Source organism: Lissotriton helveticus, chromosome 5_1 (assembly GCF_964261635.1).
Source record: "Lissotriton helveticus chromosome 5_1, aLisHel1.1, whole genome shotgun sequence".
NCBI classification, from domain to species: domain Eukaryota; kingdom Metazoa; phylum Chordata; class Amphibia; order Caudata; family Salamandridae; genus Lissotriton; species Lissotriton helveticus.
Window position 1 is genome coordinate 1,603,055,445 of NC_136065.1, and position 17,079 is coordinate 1,603,072,523.

Here is a 17,079-nt window from a genome sequence, read left to right on the forward strand (position 1 = left end):
AGGGTATATATTGCTTGTGGCCTGCTGGCACAACCCGAAGGTAAAGCAAGAGGACCTGTGGAGAGACAATTGGGATGTACGTTGTTACAACGCATGCTTTTACCATGCATGCTGTTACAACGCAGGTTTTACAACGAAAACCGTTACAACGCATTGCTTTGGGGGGTGCTGGATAGTGAATAGTTTAATTTACTATTCCAACTCCTGTCCCCGTGGATAGTAGGGAAGGTATTCCCTATCCTAGAGCGCCCCCCAGTGCAATGCGTTGTAATGGTTTTCGTTGTAAAACCTGCGTTGTAAAAGCACTGCGTGGTAAAAGTTGCGTGGTAAAGGATGTTCCCCAGACAATTGTAAATACAATGGAAATGTATAATCTTGATATCTTATTTGTGTGCTGTGTGGTTTTAAATAAAGCAAGAATAAAGGATGGTCACGAAAAGTAATAGAAGTAAGGCCAATGGAGTAATTGGCCGTATCCAAAGTCAATAAAGTTTACACTGTGAAGACCAAATACTGACTCAGGTGTTTATATGCGAAGGGAAGATGGGAAGGAGAAATATGAAATGCACTTTGTCTGCCAGCTATGATGGGTGCCACCCCCACCTAGGGGGCGTGGAGCCTTTAGGTGCAGCAAAGGGCGGAACAGGATAGAAATCCCTTCTGGGTCAAGAGACCCGGAAGAGGAAGGTGAGGGCTTGATAGCAGTTAATTCCGGAAACGTCACCAACCGGATACGCGTCACGCGAGGACCCCATGAGACAGGAACTGGCGCGGGGTTTAAAAGCCTGAGGGTCAGTAACGCCTCCCTCTTTGTCCATTCGCCTGCCGGAAGGTCTGAGGTTGTCGCGGAAGAGTTACCCACCCACCCATCCCTATGAGCAGAGCTTGGTTAGGCGAGGTCCTGGGCAAGAGAAATGACAGGGACTCTGTTTGTTGGTGGCTGTTTGGCCCCAGAACAGGGCTTGCAGTATATCAGTTGCTCCTGGCTAGTGGGAGAGGGGGCTGCCTGCTGGTGGCTCCGGACTCTCTGGCTCTACCCAGGAAGCCGGCGCTGGTCACAAGCAGTGGCAAATTATCTACCTGCTGCTCTGTTGGCCGGGGGCGGTCAGCATAAGGAGAGCAGGGTGTGGCATGCTGGCACAGCCCGAAGGTAAAGTAAGAGGCCCTCTGGAGGGACAATTGTAAATACAATGGACATGTATAATCTTGATATCTTATTTGTTTGCTTTGTGGTTTTAAATAAAGCAAGAATAAAGGATGGTTATGAAAGGTAATAGAAGTAAGGCCAATGGCGTAATTGGCCGTATCCGAAGTCAATAAAGTTTACAACGTGAAGACCAAATACTGACTCAGGTGTTTATATGCGAAGGGAAAATGGGAAGGGGAAATGTGAAATGCACTTTGTCTGCCAGCTAAACCTCTCACTATGCACTAAAATCGTGACCCAAATGTTACTTTGTTCTGCGGCCATATACCTCCATGTGTCATGCGTAGCAGGATTTTAGGCTATGCTTTTGGCAAGAATATTAGTATTTCCATTTTTCAGCTGCACTGGTGCTATTACTCTGTCACGTGCTCTTTTTGTTCACACTGGTGACACACTGACCATGTTTCGCTTTATCCTACTCGAAATGCTGTCTCCTTTGAAATAATGGGTCATAAACAGTAGAAATATTGCCCCTAGATTAACAACTAACACAGCAGCTGACACGTGTTTCGCTACGTAATTGTCTTTTTTTGTACAAGGCTGCAATATATGGAAAACTAAAATACATTCTATTATCAAAAGCATTTTTTATCATCCTTCAACGGTCGATGAATGCCAACTGAGAAAATATAAATTTTAAGAGGATTCAGGAATACCTCAACAGTGTGTACGTTTTTCCTTAGTAGCTGTTGCATTTCGATTGAGTCTTGAGTCCTTTAGGCCCATGAAATCTTTCCCAGGGAGTACAGGTTTATGGTGGAGATATAGTGACAATGGGAACCCAGCATTACTTCAACATATTGTTGGTGTTGAATCACTCCATCAGTTGAATCGTTACACCAGCGCTACATACATATGTATTGTTTCTTATGTGCATGAAGGAGCTGAAGTCACAACAAGAAATATAAGCACTGGTGGGTCAATTGCTGGTGGGATCCTCGTATGAACACCTTTCTAAACAAGAATTGGCATAGCAATAGGTCTCACCTTTGGGATCTTATAAGTTCTTAGCCATGCAACAGTTGATGTTGCTGCACCAAGGATATTGTGCTGAATAACTAAACACTTATTAGGTCCCAAAAGCGAGACCTATTGCCTATGCCAATGCTTGTTATACTTTACACCTGGTTACCACCTGCATGCACTTGGTGGTAATTGCGATTTCTTAATTTGCGACTTTCTCAGATTCGCGATTTGCGATTTTTTGTTGAATTTCATTGCGATTTCTTATTTTGCGATATCCTGTTTGCGACTTTCGCTAACAGAGAAAATCGCAAACTAAGAAATCGCAAGGATATTCGCAGATTTCATGTTATCGCAACGTAAGAAATCACTATTTTCCATAACCAATTTTATTATGAGTTCAAGCATAGCTCAACACAGCCCTCCACAGTCAGGAGGAGACTGTCAAAGACAGATAAAAAAAAGAGACATATCATTAGTATAGCATCGAACCCATCGTTATACAGTAAATGGCATTGAACTACCCCACCCACCCAATCCCAAAAACACCAACCAGCCCCGCCCACAGCTACCCACCCCTTATCCCACCCTAACCCAGTGCACGCGATCACAGTCCAGCAACTTTGGACAATCTACAAAGGTGGAGCCGGCCAGCGGCCTAGAGTGCGGGATCCACATCCAGCTGTAATGCATCATCAATGTCCACAGGGGGGTCAAGGAGCAGGCCCCGGTAATCCGCCCACCGTTTTCCAGATTTTGTAATGTTTGCGGGGACATCCCCGGGCTTCAAAAACAGGCTGTTCTAGACCCATGAGGAAATCCAGTCCCGCCCTCCAAGCCCCGAGGGGGGGGGCGCGCTCGCTCTTCCAGGCCTGCGCCAGGTCTCTCTTCGCCACCACCAGCCCCAGCAACAGCAAATGGCGCTTGTAAATATTGCCTCCAACATTCTCTAGAACATGAAGAAGGCCCAGCCTGGGGGTACGGGGCAGGTCCCAACCCAACACCTCTGATAGGCAGTCCCACACCCCAGCCCAGAATCGAGTCAGTCTCTCACAGGACCATACTGTATGAAACAGGGTGCCCTCCTCAGAACCACACCGCAGACATTCGGGAGACGCGACAAGGCCTGCCCGCCATAGACGGTGTCTAGTATAATACGCCCGGTGGAGGTATTTGAACTGGATGAAGCGAAGGCGGATGGCTATAGCAGCACCTCGGGGAGATTCCAAGGCCTCACGCCAGTCGTCATCATCCAGTGGACCTACATCAGCCTCCCAAGAGGCCCGTAGTGCTGCGAGTGAAGGGGAACAGTGAGTGACCAGAGAGCGATATATCTGCGAGACCTTCTTGTCACCCAGGTCTCCCATAAACAGTTTAGCTTCGATAGGACTAAAATCAGGGAGCTGTTCCAGGCCCACCAGACTTGGGGTAAGTGCGTGGCGGAATTGAAGGTAGCGGAAAAACTGGGTCTTGGGCATGCTAAATTCGGAGCTAAGCTCCCGAAAGGACTTCAGGGTAGTACCAGAGAGGACATGACCTAGGGACGAGATCCCAATCGCATCCCAGCCGTCAAATCCGGACAGAGACGCCAGCGCCGGTAACAGACCATTTCGCCACAACGGGGTTTCGGCTGTAAGCCGACCCCACCAGCCCACCCGATGCAAGGCCCGCCGCCAGACAGTGAAGACCACTTGGGTGACTTGCGGAAGCAGTCGCCTCCGCCTAGCCGAGTACAACAGGGTGTGAAGGGAGGCGCCACCCATCAGGGAATGCTCAAGGGCATAAGCCGGGTCACTACGGTCGCCATACCACCACTCGTTGAGTACAAGGAGATGGGAGGCCTGATAGTAAGATAAAATATCTGCGGCCGCCAAGCCGCCGCAGTAGGTAGAGAGGAAGCATGTGCGCAGCGCCACCCTGGCGGCACCGCCAGCCCACAGAAACCGGCCCAGCACCGAATCAACAGTACGGAACCACTGCGGGTCAACCTGGAAGGGATGATTCTGCAGTTGATATAGCAGACGGGGCAAAGCCACCATCTTGAAGATGGCCGACCGGCCGTAGATATTAAGTGGCATGCGCGACCATGTCTTGACGTCCAGTTGGACCCGATCCCATACAGGCAGAATGTTCCGGTCCCATGCCACTGCAGGCGAGGCAGAGAGGAAGACACCCAGGTACTTCACACCTTCAACTGCCATCTGAAGGGATGCAGCCCACGGGCAGTCCACTGCGGCACCCCCCAGCACCCACATGGTCGACTTGCGCGGGTTAAGGAAGAGCCCCGATGCCCGACCAAACTCCTGCATCAACTCCAGGACACGAGGACCCGTACGCTGCAGGTCGGTCATGAAAAATAGCACATCATCCGCATATAAGGCTATGCGGTCCGAGTGATCCGCACCCCAGACGAAGCCACGGTAGAGCTCATCGCGGCGCACCCTGGCGGCCAGCGGCTCCATGGCCAGTGCGAAGAGGTAAGGGGAGAGCGGACACCCCTGACGCGTGCCCCTGGACACCGGAAAACGAGCAGACGTCGTTCCCGAGATACGCACCGAGGCCGTGATCTCAGTGTAGAGCAGCCTGATATAGGAGAGGAACACCGGGCCGAGATTCAGCAGTGGCAACAGGGTAAAAAGAAAGGTCCAGCTGACCGAATCGAAGGCACTATCAATATCAGCCAGCAGGAGCGCCGCCGGGTCCTCCGAAGACTCAATCGCCTGTATCGCGGCCTGCGCCCGTCGTATATTGTGTCTCGTTGCCCTGCGCGGCATAAAACCCGCCTGATCTGGGTGGACAAGGGCCGAAATGTGTGGGAGTAAACGGTTCGCCAGCGCCTTTGCCAGGAGCTTGGCCTCGAAGTTGATGAGGGATATGGGGCGATAAGAGTCATGGCGATCGGGGGGCCTACCTGGCTTCAGAAACACCACGATTTCGGCATGACGCCAGTCCGGTGGGAGGCGGCCATGCTCTCGTGCCTTTTCCAGGGCCCGCAAGTAGTGCGGCCCGAGCTGCATATGGAACTTCTTATAAAATTCGCTGGGTAAACCGCTCGGCCCCGGTGCCTTGCCTACATTTAACTGACCCAGTGCATCACCCAGCTCCTCAGCCGACAGGGGAAGGTCTAGGGCCTCGCGTACCTCATCAGATACAGCAGATGGGGGAACCGAAGCAATATAGTCTGCGATAATGGCAGGGGAGAGAGTCTCCCGAGAGGCATACTGGTGCCCATAATAGCGCGCAAAACTCGTTGCAAGAGCCGCCGGATCTGTGATTGCCACTCCTGCACCATCAACAAGGCCCGGCAGCGTAAGAGGCTGTAGGTTCTGTTGGCACAGCCTATGGAGCATGGTGCAAGACTTGTCGCCCCACTGGTAGACCCGACTACGGGTGGCTAGCCACGCCTGACGAGCCTCATCCAACAGGACCGAGGAATAAGACTGTTGCGCCTGCAGGAGTAGCCGCAGTGCCACATCATCGGGTGCCTCGCCGTGCCGAGCCTCGAGCTCCTCCACCCGCTCCGCGGCCGCAGCAATGCCTCCCAGTCGAGTCCGGCGAGCAGCTGCACACCAAGCAATATCTGTGCCCCGCAGGGTGGGTTTCATAGCCTCCCAAACTGTCACCGCATCCATCCCTTCGGTAAGGATGTCCTGCCAATAATGGGCGATCGCGCTGCGCAAATGTTGGGAATAATCAGGGCGCTGCAGATGCCACGCGGACATTCGCCATCGGAAGGGGGAGCGTGCTTTGCACAAGTCAATTTGTACCGCCACTGGGGAATGATCAGAGAGCCCGCGGGGCCGAATTGCTGCCCCCTTCACTCTGTCAAGGAAAGCCCTCGGGACGAACACACAGTCCAAACGTGAAAGGGAGCCATGGACAGCCGAGACAAAGGTGTACTCTCGCCGTCCCGCATGCAAATGCCTCCACACATCCACCCAGCCCAGACCATCAACCATAGCCCCCAACCGTGTAGGGGAGGATACAGGTGCCACTCCTGGCCTCCTCTGCCGGTCCAAAGCCACATCCATCACATCGTTCCAGTCTCCGCCAATCACAGCCATGGAGCGGGGGAGCTCGGCCCATACAGCAAACAAACGTTCAGCTAAGGCCCACTGCAGGGGGGGGGGGCATACACACAGCCAAATACAACCGGCTCCACCCCGACCTTCCCCTGTACAAAGACAAAACGGCCCTGGGGGTCAAGCCACTGACGCTCATGTACATACGCCAGCCGTCTATGAATAAGAATGGCCACACCTCTGGAGCCCCTGGTAAATCCGGCATGGAACACTTGATGGAAGCCAAAGCGCTGCAAGCTCAGGGCTTTTGTACCTAGCATGTGCGTTTCTTGAAGAAGGAGCACGTCTGCCAAGTCCCTCTTAGCCCATCGAAGCACCGCTCCCCGTTTAATCTTGTCCAATAATCCCCGTACATTCCAGCTAATGACACGCATGGAAGCGCCATTGGGCGCCAAGTGAGGAACATCAACCATGATCACAATGCTCCCAGCCCCACACTCCCCGACCCCCGGCCCACCTCCCAGACCCCACAGTTGCAAAACACACAGAGACCACGTGCACCCCCAGAACCAGAACCCCAGACCCCACAAATCCCGAAGCCCCAAGCCCTACTACCCCTCCGATCCCGACCCAACCCACAAGCAACCAAACACCCAGGTTCCCCCCACCCCCACCCCCATACTTCAAAGAACAATGAAGTACCTGTCGCGGTATACGGTACATCAGGCCCAAAACACTGCACCCAAAGCCAGCCATACCAATGGATCCCAACTAGTCCCCCCTTTAACGAATCAGACACACCCAGAACCACCACCCAGTCCCCGCAGGAGGAGGCAGCCCAAAGTACGTGCCCTGAACCCCAACAAACACACATTAGAGTCATAAGCATAGCACCACCAGAAGGTTACAGCCCATGACGGCCCCGGCATTCGCCAAGAAGAAAGCAATACTGCACCAGCCAATGTATGTCCCATCTACCACAGCTCAGCCTCCACCAGGGATAGTCACATAAAGAAGGCAACCAGCAGACAGTCCCCATGACGGGCGATCAGGAGCCTCCATCAGATTGGTCCGCATCAGGCTGTGTGTCCCCCAAGAGGGGGTCCCGGGACAGGGACCTCCGCCGGGAGCGGGACTTGCGATGACGTTTTCCTTTGCCAGACGGGTTGCTCCTGTCCTGAGACGAGCTACGCGATGATCCAGAGTGCAGCCCCGGTTGGACGTGAGGTCGAATCCTGACTGTTTCATCGGTCCAGTTGAAGACGGCCTCCGGTGTATCAAAGAAGATGGTCTTGGAGTTGAAAATCACCCGAAGGCGGGCCGGGTAGAGCAGCGAGTATTGAATTTTTAGGCCACGCAGCTTGGCCTTGGCAGCCAGGAAGGAGTGCCGCTGTTGGTGGACCAGTTTGGTATAGTCCGGGAAGATCATTATTTTATGATTGTCATACAGCAGGGTGTCCTTCAACCGCGCTTCCCGGAGGATGACGTCCCTGTCGTGGAAGTTGAGGAGCCTGGCGATGATCGGGCGAGGCCGCTCCCCGACTGGCGGTTTCTGTGTCAGGGCGCGGTGGGCACGCTCCACTATGAAGCATCGCGACAGGGAGTCCGGAGGTAGCCAGCTCTCCAGCCACCGGGACAGGAAGGCGTCCATAGGTCCATTCTCGCAGTCCTCCGGAAAGCCAACGAAGCGCAGGTTGTTTCGCCTCGCCCGCCCCTCGGCATCCTCCACACGAGTCGCCAGGCCCCGTTGGATCTGTTCCATGTCGGCAATCTTCTTCCGAAGGGCACCAACATCGCCCTCCACTGCTGTGACCCTGGTCTCAGTTTCAGTAATGCGGGCGACTGCATTGCGAAGATCCTGACGCAGCAGCATCACATCGGCCCCCACCGCGCCGATTTTCGCATCCAGCATGTCGCGGGACTGTGTAATGGCCGCCATCAACGCCGCGTTGTCCGGTCCAGCAGGGTGACTCCCACTAGCCGCCCCGGCTCCTCCACCATGGCCGGTGAACTTGTCAATGGGTCCTGTCTTAGTGGCAGCCGAGCCCCTCGTCATGGCGGCCGTGAGCAGTGACACGCACCTGTATCAGGGCCGCTTCTCGCAATAGTCCACCAGCTATGCCCCAGCCGAGGCGTCTCGAACACACCAGGCCGCCCGAGAGTCCCTCACCACCGGCCCACAGATCGGGTTGCACCCCAGGCAATGCTGCCCCGCCAAGGTGTAGGAAATCGTCCTCGCGCCCACCGGTACTCCTGGCACGGCGCAGATATGGGCCACCCCAATGCGAACTACCAGCTCTCCAGCCACCGCCCCAGGTACTACAGGAGCAGGATAGGGCAATGGATCCGGGCCGGCGACTCCGGGTGGGGACCACCAACCCAGAGGTCCCGGCTGCACCAAGGCCTGGCAGGCCGCAGAGCTTCCGACACCCCCTCCAGTCGCAGCGAGGAAGGGCCGAGGATCCCACTGTAGGTCGTCAGGAGCAAGGGACCCCGGATCGTGGCCAGCCCAGGTTGCGAAAATCAAGGTCCCGACTGCGCTCGGGCCACCAGGCCACCCCTGCCGCTCCGGCCCCTTCGCCGCGTCCACACCACTTGCAGGTCCAGCCAAGCCCCGGGAGGATAATCACTGGTCAAGGGTCCCAGGTATGTCGCGACCCCCTCTGGCACAACTCTTCGCAGCAGCCCCCACTGCGCCGGTCAACAAGAGTGGAGGACACAGTTCTCACCGGTAATGGAGCCGCTGCCAGTCCCAGCGGAGGGTAATGCGCCAGCCCGTAGTGGGGGACAACAGCAGCAGAGTGTCCGGACACCAGTGCGAACGTCCTCGGGTGTCGCCAAACTCGAGGCCCCGGCTCCAGCAAGGCCAGGTAGGCCGCCGCCCCTCCAAGGGCCCCCACCGGCCCAGGCCCCCGCCACCGGCAATGTCAGGACAGGCAGGGCACTCCGCTGTGAGCCGCCGGTAGCAGACAGCCCCGGAACGCGGTCTGGGAGCGGCAGCGCCGGCTCCGGGCCAGGTCCCCCCGTCGGGAACGCCAAAATCGAGGCCCCGGCCTGTCCGGCGGGCACCAGGCCGCTCGCTGCAGTCACTCGCCCCACAGCCGTAGGTGGTCTCGGCGCGGTATCTCCCGGACCGGACGGTTCCCGGTGTCCTCCGCCAACACTACCCTGGATGTGGTGCACTTTCTGGGGTTCAGGGCCAGGATAATGCCAGGATAAACGGCGGGCCGGCGGGAGCTCTTAGGCAGCACGTCCGCCATGCTCGCCCGCTAAGCCACGCCCCCCAGAAATCACTATTTTTGCGATTTGTTAATTTGCAATGCGATTGTGCCTCATACATCTGAAATAGCACATTTTTAATGGCAAACGCTGTTTTTTGCAATTTGCAGCGTTTGCGACTAAAAATTTGGTTGATACATATGCCCCTGATAAGGTGGCTGGGAATTTATTTTGGATGTTTTTGTAAAGATTTGTCAAATGGTTCTAAAAAACAAATTTAGCATGGAAACATGATCTTATATATAACTACCCAGTTGTGACTGCACTCACACTGCTATCAATACTTTGGTAGACACATTCTTCACCTAGGTAGTCTGACAAACCTGTTCTATTTGGTGAAAAACAAAGTAATGATGCACACGTGGCATTGGGGATTCCATTGTCTCCACTGGAGCATAGAAGAACCCTTTGACTCAAGATTACATCTATATGTATAAATCAAAACATAATTGTTAGTTTTGGCTATACAGATTATATGCACATGTTCTTCCACCCATTCAAAACCATCCTAAGACTAATTCAGTTTATTCAGAATGGATTTTTGACCCAACACCCCTCCCCGACTTAGATTTAGCAACGGAATGGAGCACTTCTCCTCCTATGTCTTGGATCAACCAAGCTAGATCCTAGCTTCACACAAAGTATGAATGCCAACATTTTTCTGTAACCATACACCTTGCAGTTTTTTACAAAGGTATTCAAAGCAGGCTCTTTCATATTTCATCCAAGTGCAGAGAGGAGAGAATGTCCTTTATAAGATCATCTCATGAGATCAATCTTTTGGTATAGAAATTGTTTATGAACTATAAATAGAAATGAGGTACTTTAGTACCTTTGACAACATCTCATATTTTTTATATTCACTGAAAAAAACCATAGGTTTCAGGGGCGTTATAGTTAGTTGGACATTTGACTCGTACAAAACTATAGAAAGATGAGTGCCTATATGGGTTATTAGTTTGTTTTTTGAGTATCAGTATGAGTTTCTGAGTATGGTTTGGTGGGGGTATTACTTAGTGCATAGATGCATGAATGAATGACTCACTGTTTGTATGTGTTGAAGACAGCATATGTGCAGGACTGTATGGGTTATGAGTGTGTGTATGGGTGTGTTAGTGAGTGAATGACTGCCTCAATAGTGTCTTTATGAGTAAGTACATATGTTTTAAACTAATATATGTTAGTATTGGTGTAAATAAGTGAGTATATGTGAGAGTGAGAGATTGGAAGAGTTCCTGTATAAATAAGTATGTGTTTCGTTAAGTGATTGTTTAAGAGAGTAAGTATGTGTTAGTTTCTGTAGAAGTAAGTGTGGTGGTGTGTGTGTATAACGGTATAACCAAGTAAATGGAGGTTTAATACTTTGTTTGCATGTGTGGCTATGTGTGTGTGAGTAACTCTATGGATAAGTGGCGGTGTGTAACAGGATGTATAGGTGTATGAGTACATATGATGAGTGAGTACATGTACGAGTGACTGTATAGGACTGTTGGTGAATGAGTGGATGTGTGTGTAGATCTTGGAATTACTGAATAGGTGTGTTGTACCTGGTATTGGTGTGTCCATTGTTTTGAAAATGTTCTTTGTATTTTTGAGTGTGTGTATCAAAGGTTAGATTAGGGTGAGAGGAGGTCTGCCACTCTATCACAAGGATGATGTCATCAGTGATGTCATTTGAGATGTCATTCGTGATGTCATGAGTGATGTCACTGACCATGTCATGAGTGATGTAATATGTGACGTCATCAGCAGTGTATTGCGGGTGCACAAGTTATAGTTAGCTGAACTAACTATAACAGAGGAATTTCACTTGTTTGTACGAGTGAAATGTCCAGCTAACTATAACAGCCCTGAAACCTATGTTTTTTTCAGTGAATTTCTAAGGTTTTTTAAATGCTAATTCCTAACTATAACATGTCTGAAACCTATGTTTTTTTTCAGTGAATTTCAAAGGTTTTTTAAATGCTAATTTGTATCTATTATGTGCCTGAAACCTATGGTTTTTTCAGTTAATTTCAGTTTTTCTAATGCTATTTTCTAACTATGCCTACAGAGGTAGGACATGTAATGAAATAAGAAAAAACAGACAGAAAGAAAAAAAAGAAATGCAGAAAGAAGCAACAGAAGTCCTCAAAGACGAAGAAAAGTGCAGGAAGGAGGAGGACGTGCAGAAAGAACAAACAGAGGAGCAGAAAGAAGCCTTTTTGCAAAATCATCCTGTACCCTCAACTTTTTCAGATGGGTACTGGTGGTAACTGACTCTGACTAACCAGTCCTAGAGCCAGTGCTATGCCGAAAGACACTTAGAATACAGTGAAAACACGTACATACACTAGGGAACACTATGCGTTGGGGTACCCCTGTGATTAGCATGACCTTCTCTGTAAGCCCCTAGTACAGACCAGGACAGGGGGATTAAAACTACCCCTTAAAATGATCCACAGGGTGCGTTTGCATACTGGTGAAAGGAGGGGGGCCTGAGGTGACATGTGTGCAAACATGCCCTCTGGGCGTTTTAAGTTGAGGGATAATGTCCCATTGAATCCTAAGGGTCCCTAGGGTCCAGCTAGCCCCCTAGCTACCTCCAGTAAGCGCCACAGAGCTGTGTTGCAGAATGGTGTACAAAGGGGCATGGCCTGGACCATCTCTCTGCAATGCAGCGCAGTGGCGCTTACTGGAAGCACCTGGTTGGCTAATTGGCTCCCAGTGCCCCTCAGGATTGAAGGGGAATTATTTCCCCAACTTAAAACGCGCCACAGGGTGTATTTGCACACGTCACCTGAGACCCCGTCCCCTCCCTTCACTACTGTGTAAACATGCCCTGTTGCTGTTTAAGTTGGGAGATTAGGTCCCATTGAATCCTGAGGGTCTCTAGGGTCTAACTAGCCCACTAGGTACCTCCAGTAAGTGCTACAGAGCTGCGTTGCAGAGAGGTGTAAAAAGGGGCACGACCTGGACCACTTCTCTGCAACGCAGCGCAGTGGCGCTTACTGGAAGCACCTGGTGGGGTAGTTGGCCCCCAGAGGCCCTCAGGTTTGAAGAGGAATTAATTCACCAACTTAAAACACGCCACAGGGTGTGTTTGCACACATGTCACCTCAGGCCCCGCCCCCTCCCTTCACCACTGCGTAAACAAGCCCTATGGCCATTTTAAGTTGAGAGATTAAGTCCCCTTGAATCCTGAGGGTCTATAGGGTCCAACTAGCCCACTAGGTACCTCCAGTAAGCGCCTCAGAGCTGCGTTGCAGAGAGGTGTAAAAAGGGGATCGGCCTGGACCACCTCTCTTCAACGCAGCGCAGCGGCACTTACTAGAAGCACCTGGTGGGCTAGTTCGCTCCCAGTGGCCCTCAGGATTGAAGGAGAATTATTTCCCCACCTTAAAACGCACCACAGGGCGTGTTTGCACACGTCACCTCAGGCCCGGTCCCCTCCCTTCACCACTGTGTAAACACGCCTTGTGACCGTTTTAAGTTGGGAGATTAAGTCCCCTTGAATCCTGAGGGTCCTTAGGGTCCAACTAGACCACAAGGTACCTCCAGTAAGCGCCACAGAGCTGCGTTGCAGAGAGGTGTGAAAAGGGGCATGGCCTCTGAACACCTCTCTGCAACGCAGCGCAGTGGCGCTTACTGGAAGCACTTGGTGGGCTAGTTGGCCCCCAGAGGCCCTCAGGATTGAAAGGGAATTATTTCCCAAACTGAAAACGCGCCACAGGACGTGCTTGCACACGTCACCTCAGGCCCCGTCCCCTCCCTACACCACTGTGTAAACATGCCCTGTGGCCGTTTTAAGTTGAGAGATTAAGTCCCCTTGAATCCTGAGGGTCCCTAGGGTCAAACTAGCCCACTAGGTACCTCCAGTATGCACCACAGAGCTGCGTTGCAGAGAGGTGTGAAAAGGGGCATGGCCTCTGAACACCTCTCTGCAACGCAGCTCCCTGGCGCATACTGGAGGTACCTGGTGGGCTAGTTGGCCCCCAGGGACCCTCAGTATTAAAGGGGTATCAATTCCCCAACTTATAACTCGCCGGGGGCGCGTTTGCACAGTGGTGAAGGAAGAGGGGGAGGCCTGAGGTGACATGTGTGCGAACACTCCCTGTGGCGCATTTTAATTTGGGGAATTAATTCCTCTTCAATCCTCAGGGTCCCTGGGGGCTAACTAGCCCACCAGGTACCTCCAGTATGCGCAAGGTAGCTGCGTTGCAGAGAGTTGTTCAGAGGCCACGCCCCTTTTTACCAAACTCTGCAACGCAGCTCTGTGACACTTATTGGAGGTACCTGGTGGGCTAGTTGGCCCCCTGGTGTTTGGGGGGCCTTTGAGCCCCCACCCATGTTTTTTAGAATCCCGGGGGCTGGCGGTCCCCCGGGGCTGGGGGTGGCTGTGAGCCCTCCCACCCATTTATTGTAGAAGCCCCGGGTTGGCGGTCCCCGGGGCTAGTGGGGATGTGAGCCCCCATGCATATGTTTGAAAAGCCCCGGGGGTGGCGGTCCCTGTGGCTGCGGGAGGGCGGAGTGCCCTCCTGCACATTAATAATTAAAAGCCCCGGGGGTGGTGGTGCCCGTGGCTGCGGGGGGCCATAAGCCCCCACAAATATTTCTTAAAGCCCCGGTGGTGGCGGTCCCCAGGGCTGAGGGGGGCTGTCAGCCCCCCACAAATATTGTCAGGAAGCCCCAGGCGGTGGCGGTCCCCCCACCCATTTATTTCGAAGTTTCGAGGAGTGGCGGTCCACGGGGATGAGGGGCCCAGTAACGAAGCACGGGAGCCCGAGCTTCATTTTTTTATTTCGGCAGGATCTTTGTGGGACCCCTTAAGCAGCCCTAGGGGGGCAGGTTGTTTCTACCGTGCCCCCTTTTTGTGTTTTGCGCATTTGTTTGACTGATTCCTTGTTCCTCGGTTCTACAGAGGCACAAGATGGCTGCCAACACTTCCTGGTTTGGAGTGTTGACAGCCAACTAGCATAAAACTTGTGATCGGGAGGGTGCACGGATCCTGCGCGGCCATAGATATTGAAACTTTTTTAATTTAGATTTTCTCAGCAACTACTGAACGGATTTACACCATTAAACAAAAAGAGCTCTTTCTAAACCAAGGGCTACCTTTCTGCCAAATTGGATGTCATTCCGTTCAGCAGTTCGGACTGTAGCAGTGTCTAAAGTTTCCAATGGGAAATTGCATGGTGAAAACACGTTTTATGACCCCCCTTTTTTCTGGGTCCCCGCTTGACGAATCACCTCAAAACTTTCCAGATAGGAGCGAACCGAAGCGCCCCACAAGTTTTAAATATTTCGCGAAGAGTCGTTAACCGGCGCCAAAGTTATTGGGAATAGAATGTTGCAAATTTCCAATGTAAAATAGGTCCTAACTATAACTGCCTACTGGCGACCGCCAGTAGGTAATACAGTTATTCATTCTCTGTAAACACATTCCAGTGTATTTTTTGTATTCCCCCAAACAAAACTAAAAACAAAATATATATCTGGTCTCCTGCCATGTACCCCACCACCCTCTGTGAACTCCTACCGGTCCACTCTATGCTTTCATAGTGAGAATGGAGTAATTCCACTGTGTTGACAGCAGCTCTATGAGACCTGCTTGTCAGCCTGGCTTCAGCTCTCCTCTCAGTGGAGGTCTGCAGACACCCACGCTGACAGAGGAGAAGGCGATTGGCACAATGCCATCTGCATTCCACCATCTCCCTCAGGTCGATAGAGGCTAAGGACAGGCAGGAGAAGGCAGATGAGATCTCCACCATATTTTTATCTCCTCATTTTATTTCTCCTTGTGTTTGCTTTGGTCACCCTAAGTTGGCAGGGTATACCCAGAGGTGGGTCCCTTGCTCACTTTGCTAATGGATTCAAGCTAGCCTGGCTGATGAAGGGTGCTACACAGAAACCGGTCCCAGTCTGCTTGTTTCCGGTTCAGGGAAGACCTGGCTAGGCAGTTCGGGCTGGACTGTTCCCATGAGGCACAGGGCCAAGACTGATTTGCATAAAGATAGGTCTGAACTGATGTAGCGAAGTGAACTAAAGAATGATGAATGATTCAACCCAGATCTGTGACTGGGAGTGAGTGTCTGAAAAGTTTCAGTGCTCCGTCCCTCGTCTCCTTGTGTTTGCTTCGGTCACCCTAAGTTGGCAGGGTATGCCCAGAGGTGGGTCCCTTGCTCACTTTGCTAATGGATTCAAGCTAACCTGGCTGATGAAGGGTGTTACCCAGAAACCGGTCCCAGGTTGCTTGCTTTCGGTTTAGGATAGAAGTGGCTTGGCAGTTCGAGCTGGACTGTTCCCATGAGGTACAGTGGCAAGACTGATTTGCATTAAGCTAGGTCTGAATTGATGTGGCGAGGTGTTAAAGATAGATGATGGATGCGATCCAGATCTGTGACTGGGGGTGAGTGTCTGAAAAGTTTCAGTGCTCCGTCCATCATCTCCTTGTGTTTACTTCATAGGATAATGGGCATCATTGGTAGGCATGTGACACTACCTTCTAAATTAACAAAGTCTCCCTTCTCAGGTGGTAGGGGTGCAATACATGGGCGTATGCTCAGCCTTATGCTTTGGATGTTTATATGATTTCATCTGTGCAATCTGAACAATTCTTTGTGATTCTAACAGCTTCTGCATTACATTAGCATTCCTTTTAGCCAAACACAAATGGAACCAGGATGTATGCCAGCAGGTCACATTATGCGTAGTTTGCACAACATTTCAAACATGTCTTAGTTTGCACAACATTTCAAACATGGTAAACCTTGTTGCCAGGGAGGTGTACTGTAGGCAATATAACTGCAGGATGGCAGAGAGTAATTAGTTTCATCATGTCTATTTACAGTGAGCCCTGTCATCCTGTTTGTTTTTAATCTAGTATAGAATAGAATAGAAGAATATTGTTTTTCTCTCTACTGCACCAGATGAATAGAAAAGTAGGGACACTGATTTGAATTGACCAAATCCGTGAAATATTGAACTGTCAGCAGAACTTAGGGTGTGTTGATAATACTATTTAATGCTATAATGTTGTTGTATTTTGTTTTGTTGCCTAGAATATATATTTTTTTATAAGCATGTTTTCATTTTCCATTTTAGATTAATGAAAACAACCTGTCTAAACAAAAAGAAGCTTGTGAGAATGGTGCAAACCCATATCCCATTTATGCTGCAGTGGAAAAAAGTAACATCATAAATGAAAAAAAGAATGCTTCTGGTAGGAACATACGTGTGTAAAAAGTACAGATTGATAAACTTATTGATAGAAACCACTCCATCAATAGCACATTCTTTTGTAGCTGAGTAATCGTGTTATGTTTGACTGCAAAAACACCTCTGGTGGAAAAGATTTTTCTTCTTTTATTTATCAAAATCAGTAGTAGTGTACAGTCCTGCTTGCAGCGGGTCAGATTAGTAATCTTACCCACTCAATATTGGGTTCAAATTTTAAAATGTGAAGCACAAAAAGGCATTTCATTAAAATGTAAATGAAGTATTGAAAAAATATTGATATTAAAGAGCAAACCTTTTAACGACTCTTCCAGAATAAATGAAATTGTAAATATAATAGCTTAAAAAGTACAAACATTTCATAATCGTAAGATTTTGCAGCCAAAATGGATC

At 50.8% G+C, this 17,079-nt stretch overlaps 1 protein-coding gene across 2 annotated transcripts in view; it reads left to right on the forward strand.

Moving 5' to 3' along the window:
• LOC144753731 (cytosolic phospholipase A2 gamma-like) overlaps positions 1–17,079 on the forward strand; it is a 928,534-nt gene that overhangs the window by 394,299 nt on the left and 517,156 nt on the right. For both annotated transcript variants that reach the window (XM_078641315.1, XM_078641316.1), the window contains exon 7: positions 16,555–16,672. In XM_078641315.1, coding sequence (XP_078497441.1) covers positions 16,555–16,672 — 118 coding nt within the window. The remainder of the gene's footprint in view (positions 1–16,554; positions 16,673–17,079) is intronic.